Source organism: Symsagittifera roscoffensis, chromosome 4, assembly GCF_963678635.1.
Source record: "Symsagittifera roscoffensis chromosome 4, txSymRosc1.1, whole genome shotgun sequence".
In the NCBI taxonomy this organism is placed as follows: Eukaryota; Metazoa; Xenacoelomorpha; order Acoela; family Convolutidae; genus Symsagittifera; species Symsagittifera roscoffensis.
The window spans coordinates 73,523,515-73,534,034 of record NC_087065.1 but is presented as its reverse complement, the minus strand read 5'-3'; the positions used below and the strand labels follow the sequence as shown (position 1 = coordinate 73,534,034).

The 10,520-nt window shown below is 43.3% G+C and overlaps 1 protein-coding gene across 1 annotated transcript; it reads left to right on the top strand.

Annotated features, from left to right (window-relative positions):
* Positions 1-7,268: 7,268 nt before the first annotated feature.
* On the top strand, positions 7,269-7,715 carry LOC134845015 (ADP-ribose glycohydrolase OARD1-like). Its single transcript, XM_063861846.1, has one exon. The coding sequence runs from the start codon at positions 7,269-7,271 to the stop codon at positions 7,713-7,715; it is 447 nt and encodes a 148-aa protein (XP_063717916.1).
* Positions 7,716-10,520: the final 2,805 nt, after the last annotated feature.

Genomic DNA, 10,520 nt, shown 5'->3' with positions numbered 1-10,520 from the left:
ATTCCGCATTTCCAATCATTAATTATCATAGCAAGACACGCTATATAACATGGCGACTATGAGTGAGATGATGTTACCAACCTTTCAAGACAAGCTGAAGCTGATTGCAAAGTGAGAGTGAAAACAAGACGACATCCAAAACTAGACGACTTCAATACGCCACAAGCTAAAACAAGATCACGGCAGTAACTGGCTCAAACAGCAGAAAAGCGGGGCAAAAACAGAAACTGACTACAGCCAGTGAGAGACGACAGCAAGGGGCAAAAGGAAACTTCAACTGTTTTGTGTTGATGACAACTACTATACTTCTCCAGGAAAGTGATACAAGTACAAAAACAGTTAGTTAAAACTTAAACTTAAAACTCTCGTTGCTTAAATTAAAATTGATGAGTGCTCATTTGAAACCAGTCATATGAAATCATCCATGAGAACCGCCTGAAAACCTATCCAGTGTTTAAAGTCTAACCAAATTTCAAAAAAAAAATAGTGGAATAATATTAAAGCCGCAAGAAAAGTTAATTTAAAAAGTAGAAAGTTAAAAATATAAATACGAGAGCTAATTAACTCCTACTCGTTACTAATCATAGAACGAGCCATCTATAAATTTTCTCAGAGACGATAATTACGTCATTACAATATAAGTACCCACTGGGCATTGATTATTTCCACTGTAAAATAGCGACTGATTCATCCGAAATCATTTTTGAATCAGACTTGACAATCATACTACTGTGATAAGATGGCGCACGCTCAAATCTCAGTCGAACCATTTGGCGGAAGCGATACCGAAGATTTCGCCCAATTCGAACAGCTCTTCCAAGGATATATGGGAGTTGCGGGAATCGCAAATGCTCAGCAAGCGAATTTTCTACAATTGCACCTGCGAGATAGTGCCTTGCGATTCTATCAGACACTGCCAGCGCTAACAAGAGCCGACGTACCTCTTAGTCTAGCAGCACTACGCGACCATTTTTGCAACCCTCAATTGCAAGAGGTCCACGTTCTAAAACTTGACCAATCAAAGTTTGATATCAAGCGAGACTCACCAGAGAATTTCCTGGTAAACCTCACAAAAAAGGCACAACGAGCCTACCCGACACCGGATCTACCTGTCGTTGCCCTACTCGAGGGGGCACTAGTAGGCGCGGCAGACGCAGCGCGTTTCCATGGAGAGACGGCGCAACGTCAAGAACGACTTGACGCAGAAAATGATCATAGGAACAACCAGATTAAACGTCTTTTTATAAAAGGCATGCCCAACTGGCTCCGTTCGAAGATGATGGAACAACCAGCTGCGACAACAGTACAAGAACTTTGCAACCTGGCACGCAAACAAATGACAATTAGAGACGTCTGTCGTAATGAGGATTACCCAGAAGATAGTTTCAATGAAATTGGAGATACAGTTTCTCACAACCTAATCAGTGCGTTGTCAAAACTAACAACAGCCCAGGAACAAATCGAGAAACAACTCAACGAAGTCTGTAGTGAGCTATCGGATCAGAGAAAAATGATCCAGTCACGACCACAAGGTGACAACGGAAAAACCCAGCAGAGCTCTCAACTGAATAGCCAAAACACTGGTGGGAATAATAATCAAACCCAACAACAACAAAATCACGGAAATAATGCACAAAGCCAAGGGACTGGACAAGGGGTAAACCAGGACAATACATCTGGCCCTAATCAATGGAATGGATATCAAGGGAATGGACAACAAAGATACAATCAAAGAAGGGGTAGATTTGGTAAAGAAAAAAAGAACGGACAGCAGAGAAATGATGGGGGATACGGAAACCAAGGTTTCCCTGGATTCCAAAATATGCAGTACCTCCCACAAATGTTCCAGTTTCACCCACAGATACCTGGAATTCAACCGAACCCACAGTTCCAACAAAGCCAGAACTATCCTCATACACAACAGAATGTCCAATTCTCTCCTAACCAGATGTACCCTCAACAACACCAACAGCAACAAGCGACAGCCACGCAGCCACAACAGAACAACCCGTTTGCCCAACAAGCCTCACAACCAATGATGCAGCAGGTGCACACCCAAAATCCTAGTACATCAGCAGTACGCACTGGATCAAAGTTCTGTGACCACTGCGGGAAGTTTGGCCATACTATCAGCCAATGTTGGCACAAACCCAAGCCACAGGGACAGCAGCAACAGAATTTCCCGTTCCAAATGGAACCAAAAAACTAATTCAGCCACAAAGTCAGTCAGTCAATTCATCTAAATCACAAAAATACGTAAATCGCGAAAATCACGCAAATCAAATATTCAAGAGGTACAAGACGATGAAATTATTGATCTGTACGCAGTCATCCCAACCGAAGGAACAGTGCTAACTTATATGAAAATCAGATTAGCGCCAAGCCTTCAAAGAAGAGTACTGATTGACACAGGAGCATGTGCAAACGTAATTTCGAAACAAACATTCGATGAAATTAAAAACGATAAAACACTATTCGCACCCTATAAAACGGCAAAATCAAACCTCAAGCAAGTGCGAATGGCAGGAGGCCAACTGGTGTCAATTGAAACTGAAGTAATCATTGAATTTCATATGGCAGATATGAACTTTACGGAAACGTTCCTGGTGCTGAATTCAACGATACTGGGAAACCCTTTCTTTAAAAAACACCATATACATGTCTGCTCAAAATACAATCTACTTCACTTTCCAGATTTGACACTCCAAATCAACGAAATTAAACCCGCCAATGCACCTAGGCGCACCAACCGAGTGAAAAAATTTCCTCTTGTTCTCACCAAGAAACAAATAATTGCACCTCATCAAACAGTCATAATCGAGTGCCAATTACAAGATATCCCGACTGACATGGAAAAAACGACAGGAATCGTAGTCCCATCACAGGAACTCGAAGATAAATGAAGTAAACAAACAAAATATCGTCTATGTCACGGCATTTAACATGACAGAACATAACTTAACGTTGCCTTTTAAAACCGAAATCGGAAAATTTTCGATACTCACGCTAACCGAATACGAAAATTTAATACAGATCGAGCCGCAAACTTTGGCATTAGCGAAAATGAACCAGCCGGATAATGTCGAACTCGGAATTAACGACATAATTTCGCAAAAAACAAGCCCTTCATTAGGATCAGAACAAAAACCACCACCTGAATACGAAAAATTTTGGTTCCCGACGCCCGAAACGTGCCCTAACCCGGAATCACTTCCCAGTATCCAAAGGGAAATTTACGACCAAATCCTCTACTTTCAAGGTCTTGAGAAAATTGAACCAAATAATAACATTCATGACCGGATGACCTTTTTGAGTAACTTTCAGTAGGAGAATTCAGTGTTGACAAATGACCAAAGGTCAGAAGTAGAACATTTGCTGATCGAATATGCGGATATATTTGCCAAACACAGATTTGACGTGGGTTATAATTCCGACCTAAAGATCAAGCTGACACCCGAACATCAACGCCATCTGTACACTCAAGGACCACCTACGCCCATCCAACTAAGGAATGAACTGACGGTTGAATTAGCTCTGATGCACTACTTTGGACTTATAACAACACTGTCACATTCTAAATACAGTAGTCCGTTGTTTGCATATAGAAAGCCATCTGGAAAATTGCAGATGTTGATTGACCTCCGGCGTATCAACCATTCAATCAAAACGGACTATATAAATAGCAATTTTCCAATATCAAACATGACCGATGCATCAAACCACTTTGCCGGAAAGAGTTTGTTTACTAAATTGGACTGCTCACAAGCATACCATTGTGTGCAAATGGCAGATGACCTTTCGGTCCGACTTTTGGCATTTAACTTCGGGTCGCGGACGTACGCCTACAAATGCCTAGCCCAAGGCCTAAGTAAATCTGTCACGGGATTCAGTTCATTCATCCGCCACTACCTCGATCCATGCCTAGCAGCCGACTTGTGCACAATTCATGGATGATATAGGAAGTGCGGTGAATAATTATGAGGAACTAATACCCACGTTAAAGAAAATATTCGAATGCATCCGAAAATCGGGCTTAAAACTTTCACCTAAGAAATGCGAAATAGGAACACAAAGAATGAAATTCCTAGGAAATGTAGTAACACCACAAGGAGTTACGCCAGAGGAAGCAAAAATTTCCGCAATTCTAAGCAAAATAAAAATGCCAAGAACAGTGAAACAAGTAAAAAGACTCATCGGGTTTGTGCAGTTTTTTAGGAACTACATGCCGAGTCTTGCTGAAAAACTAATACCATTCTATAAGCTGCTGAAGAAGCAGATCGACTTTGAAATAACTGAAGATCACCATAAAAACCTTGAAACTCTCAAAGCCGACTTAATACAAGCGACCACGTTGACACTCAGACTACCCAAGCCAGGACTGCAGTATGTCATACTTTGCGATGCCAGCTACCACGGGACTGGATTCGTGTTAATGGTCGAGGACTACGTCAAAAACAAGAAAAACGAAGAAATCAAGACGTACGCACCCGTTTCATTTGGTTCCCGGCTATTCAATACAGCACAGCTGAAATTTTCAACCTACTACAAAGAATTCCTAGCCTTGTATTTCGCACTTGATCATTTCTCGCACTACATCTGGGGATCAGTCAAACCAGTGATTGTATTAACAGATAATAGAAGTCTGACGCAATTCTTTCAGGCAAAAACCATACCGCCATCAGTGTCCAAAAATCAGTGACGCAATTCTTACCGCCATCAGTGACGCAATTCTTTCAGGCAAAAACCATACCGCCGAGTCCTGTCTTTCAACATCATAATCGCCCACATCCCAGGAACCGCAAACTACGCAGCAGACTTCTTGTCCAGGATGCAAACGGACCCATCGGCGTCTCTCTCACTAAAACTGACAGACAAAATACCAGTCAGGGAAATTTATGGTGACACAACCGCAAGAGTACCAGATGCATCGCTTAACCTGGTTCAATCTATCGATGAGGCATTTCCTGAAACAGAACAAGTCGATGAAGCTCTAGTAGCAAACCTGCAAAGATTAGGACTTTACCAAGCATACCTCGACAAACAAACAACTTGCGATAATCAAGGAACAATAGAACCTAAGGCGCTTGTAATGCTGAAGAGGCCCATGATGAATGCGATAGAGTATCCAGATCCAGCAGAGAACCACATTGAACTAAACTCCAAAAAAGAGCCAATTGACAGGAAAAAGGAACAACAACAAGATACTGACATCAAAGAAGTAAAGAAGTGGATAAGAACAGGCGAAATACCAGATCTTACGTATGCGAATAGCAGACTAAAGAAGTACGCAAAGCAATTTAATCGACTTGTCATTGAAGACGAAGTCCTTCTCCGCAACTTCTACGACGATACTGGTAAAATAAAACATAAACAGTTCTGCGTACCAAAACACATGTGGAACGAAACCCTATACAGAGTCCACAATTCGATGACAGGAGGACATATTGGTATGACACGAACCACAGAGGAATTCAGAAGGAGATTCTACTTTCCAGGATTCTCGGATTATTTGGTCAATACAGTCAAAAACTGTTTAACATGTCCGCAGCTTAAGAATGCGTCAAGTAAACATCAAGCACCGCCACTTCAACCACTTTCATCACTACAATCATACCCAGGTGACATGATGCAAATCGATATTGTCGGACCACTGAAGTCACCAGTCTACAAGTTCGTCTTAACTGGAATTGATGTTTTTTCCAAATATTTGTTCGCAGCACCGATGACAAACGCAAGTGCAGACACTGTCGCAAGAGAACTGACAAAGATGTTCTTCACACACAGCTACGTACCAAAAAAGATACTCTCGGACCTGGGAAGTGTATTCACGTCCAAGTTAATTCACGAACTCACAGGCCTCCTAGACATCCAAATCGGTCATGCAACGCTGAAACACCCACAAACCATAGGACTAGTAGAAAGATCCCATGGGGCCTTGAAACGAATTCTCAAACTCAATACTGACGCTCAATGGACAGATTGGCACCGTTACGTACCCCTTGGGACCTTCATACATAACACCTCATATTACTCGTCAATCGGATGTTGTCCTAGCACCATCTTTCGCGGGCGAGAGCCTATCAAACCCCTTGATCTAAGATTTTCGACCAAAGCATTGGAAATCGCTACGGCTGACGCCGACTTTGTAACCGCGCTACAAGACGCGATGCTCGAAAAATCCAGGGAGACAAAAGACAACATCGTGTCATCATACCACAGATACCGAGGATACTACGACCAGAAAGCACTAGCCCAGCCGCTGGTCCTTCACTCGTTTTGCCTACTCCTCAACCCTCTTCTGACAAACCAGTCTGATAACAGGAATAAATCACTCCAAGTATGGCTCCCCCTGTATAGAGTAGAAAAGGTGCTGACAAACAGCAATTATATAGTTAGGAAAGTTGGAACGAACCACACGCAGTGTGTCCACAGAATTCGTCTCCGATCGATTCAACCACAGCACCCACCAGAAGACGTTGACCCAATAGACACTACTCAATTCGTGGTAGACCCGTCGCTCATCAAGTACCGTAGCGAGCCGGGACTATTTGACGACTACCTCCCAAGACTGCTTGATGATGTCCAACCTCAGCCCGACAGCGAGACCCCACAAGCAGCTCCGACGACCATCCGTTTATCAATACCACTAGGAGGAGCCCTGGCACCAGCACTGCCACCACCAGCCCCTGCAGTAGCGATGGCACCGATACCTCCAGCACCACCACGTGAGCCACCAGCACCAATGCTACCACCACGACCGCCAACCCCACCTGACATCGAACGGGATCCAATTAATCCACCACGACCTGAGCAACATGACGTACCCCTCGGGGAAGATCACATCGAAGGAGCAGGAGCAGGAGCAGAAGAACCTGGTAAAATTGCACTAGGAAGCGACGAAAATGTCGAGGAACAACACGTACAAGAACCACCGCGAACGAGACGCAAAGCAGCAGCCATAGCACGTGACAGGATTTATGGACAAACTCGATTCAGCAACGACGTACGCTACCACCCGATACCACCCCGGGAGATGCAGCCTCGAAAATATGGTCTGCGGACAGTAGACGGACATGAAGTCGCTCCGGTTAACCTTAGCCTAAGATCAACCCAGAAGGCAAATCAAGAAAATATAAGGAAAAAAGCAGCCGAGGCGAACGAATATTTCCCCTCTCACAAAAAAAAAGAAAAGCATCATACGTGAGAGCATCCAGCGAGCTAAGCAACATGCACAGACAAATAATAAAGCTGGAAGCAGCAAAGATTCAATGAATACAATTCAAGAACCAAATATAATATTTGGCACTGGAAATCTGTTGCATTTCCCTGGCCCAATAGCCCATTGCGTCTCGAGTGACTTCCAGATGGGCGCCGGAATAGCACAGCAGATCCGCGAGGCCTACCCGACTCTACAGCCCACGTTGAAGTCGATCGAAACACCACAAGTCGGAGCTTCAGTATCAATGAGCATTCCTTCTCAAAACAAATCAATATTCAATCTAGTGACGAAATCGCAATATTTCAAAAAGCCGTCTTATTATGATTTTACACGCAGCCTCCGCTGCATGAGGAAGCAGCTAATCGAACAAGGAATCAAACAAATTGCGATTCCGAAGATATGTTGTGGTCTCGATAAATTACGAGAAAATTCAGTTTTCAACATCATTTACGATATCTTCCGAAAAGGCGACATAAAAGTCTTCGTCTATGTCTAAACAGCTTTATTTCACCGGTTATCATCATTGCAGCACCCTACGGACACGTGCACAAAGCCGGCTCACTAGCAGAAGTCAACTTCCTGGAGATCTCAAAAAATGCACGAAAACCCCATGTATTAACATTAGGGATAACACGTTTTTTTGATCCCTCAAAATTTTTATGAAAGAACCACCCAAACTTTCACCGGTTATCATCATTGCAGCACCCTACGGACACGTGCACAAAGCCGGCTCACTAGCAGAAGTCAACTTCCTGGAGATCTCAAAAAATGCACGAAAACCCCATGTATTAACATTAGGGATAACACGTTTTTTTTATCCCTCAAAAATATTATGAAAGAACCACCCAAACTTTCACTGTTAATCATCATTGCAGCACCCAACGGACATGTGCACGAAGCCGGCTCACTAGCAGAAGTTAACTCGGATCTAAATGAAACTCGACTAAAGAAAAACACATAATGGAGCGAAATAAACAATTATATTAATAAAGTACATTACGACAAACAAGGAATGATCACAGCGCAATTATAGGCAAACATATCATCACCGCTCGTAGTCCTTGACATCTGGACCATTACGATGTTTATCCAGTCTCTGTTGACCGATAGGAAGACGACTCGCGACGGTTTTCCAGGTCTTCTCAGCTCTCTCTTGTGGTACTCTTAAGCCAACCGACAGCAGTGAAGCACAACCAGCTACATTGCCAAGAGTCACCACACAATGAATCCACCCATATGGCAGATAAACCGAGTCGCCGACCTCTTGGGTGCAACATACTAAGTTCTGTCCATACTTGTTTAGACACTCAATAAATGCCTCAGCAGTTGCATATTCGGCCTCCAGCTGCTGGGTAAACAAACCAGGCTTTACGAAGAACCAGATCTTCCTCCCACAGCCATACAGAGTTATAAGACTGTCCAATGTCTCGCCAAAGTCACTATGCCAACGACTAAAATTCTCCCCTTCTGTCACCATCAAGTAGCCATATCCGTGAGCTGATACTTGTGCCCCTTCGGGGGCCCAGAAGTTTACAAATTCCTTCGTCACGTCAGCATCTTTTGGAACAAGATTCATCTGGGTCACGGCACCCATGGGACCAAGGCGAGTCTCATATTCCTTAAAGTTACGCAGGACCCGGTCTGAATACACTAACCTATTCAGAAGGCGCTGAAAAATGAGCTCATTTAAAACTATTTAAACCCAACATCGTTGATCTAGCAGCCAAGCGAAACAACAATAACGCCCAAACTCTCTACTTACTCGATAGTTTTTGTTCCTATATTCGACTGCGATAAACTGGCGAAGCAGGGCGGGCCTTTCACGACCCAACCCCTCCAATGAATCGAGGCACATAACTTGGGGGACGTCTTTCACAAATTCGCCAACTGCATGGATATCAGGCTGACCAGTCACCCCCACAGAGCGCGTCCTCCGCTTAGACGAGCCACCATCGCCGATACTAGTACGTCGTTTCATCTCACAACTGAAAAATTAACAACGGCATTAAAATGCGAAGATTCAGTTCGAAAAAGCAGACCTGCTTCTAAATATTCCGTAGAAAAGTGTAAAGCTACAATTCTATTTAAACGCATATTATTCACGGAAGCGATGAAAACAGTTACGCGATCCATGACATACTTTACCCAAACTCCGAAAATCTAGATTAAAAAACCGATTGAGCACTCACCATTGATCTTATGAAAAACACTGCTGAAAAGTACGAGTTTGAATTAAAGTATACAGCTAAAAAACTAAAGTACCAAAGTAACACAATTAAAATTAATAATAAAGTCTAAGAAGTTCTAAAACAAGTAGTCATTAAACAAAGCACATGTTCACTGTCGTCTCACAATCATTGTAGCCACACACGACAGCCACAGTACACAAAAGAGTACATTCAGAACCACCATCACACGGCTGGAATTTTCATTGGGGTCCTCTTCCGACAAGGACGGGCACAGTGGAGAACGCTCCGACCAGGTCCGACTTCCCGCAAACTGTACATAGCTGCCATTCTGGCATCAGAATAAAACAAACTTGCCCCAGGGCAGAGGAGAACACATTATCAACTGAAAATATTATATACACTCGTACATCCATTCAAAATTAACACAACGCGTCACTTTACCTGCGCTACTCGCTCAAAGAAAAACAGAATTTAAAAAGCTAAAACACAGAAGATTGATGTTAATATCTTATTGTAAAGTGGACACCATCTACAAAAATATTTGAAGCCCAATAGGCCCCAGTCACAAGAAATGAAAAATTGGACATAAATTAACCCCTAATTTGTAGTTATGTCCACCCGCGGGGAACAGGCCGCGGACTTACCTGGGGTGCTCTGGCACTTGCTTATGGCCTTTGAAAAAAGTTAGTTGCTTCTGGCACTTGCTTATGGCCTTTTATTTGTGAAAAAAAGAGTTGCTTCTGGCACACGAACTATGCTTTTCCCGAACAATTGCCCCACATCTACGTTACAAAACAAAAGACGATTATTCATGAAACGATTAATTAATATTTACACATTTATACATTTCGCCTCGAATGAACATCATAAATCTCGGCAACGAGATCAGCATCTTCGATCTGCTGTTCAAGGAAAGCACCCATTTGCAGCATTAGCTCGGGAGCAGCCACAGGTCGAACAGCATCAACAAAGGCGGCATTTAGATCCGCAAAGAACGACACAAACGACAGCCCAGCGATCGCAAAAGGTGGCACATAATCCACCATATTGTCCTCAAGGGAAACAACAATAGCACGCAACTCGGCCTCGGAGTCCCCCAATACATCTGTGAC

What these genes read in the sequence shown, in the direction of transcription:
- LOC134845015 (XM_063861846.1), top strand. Translation starts at nt 7,269, where the DNA reads ATGAATACAATTCAAGAACCAAATATAATATTTGGCACTGGAAATCTG.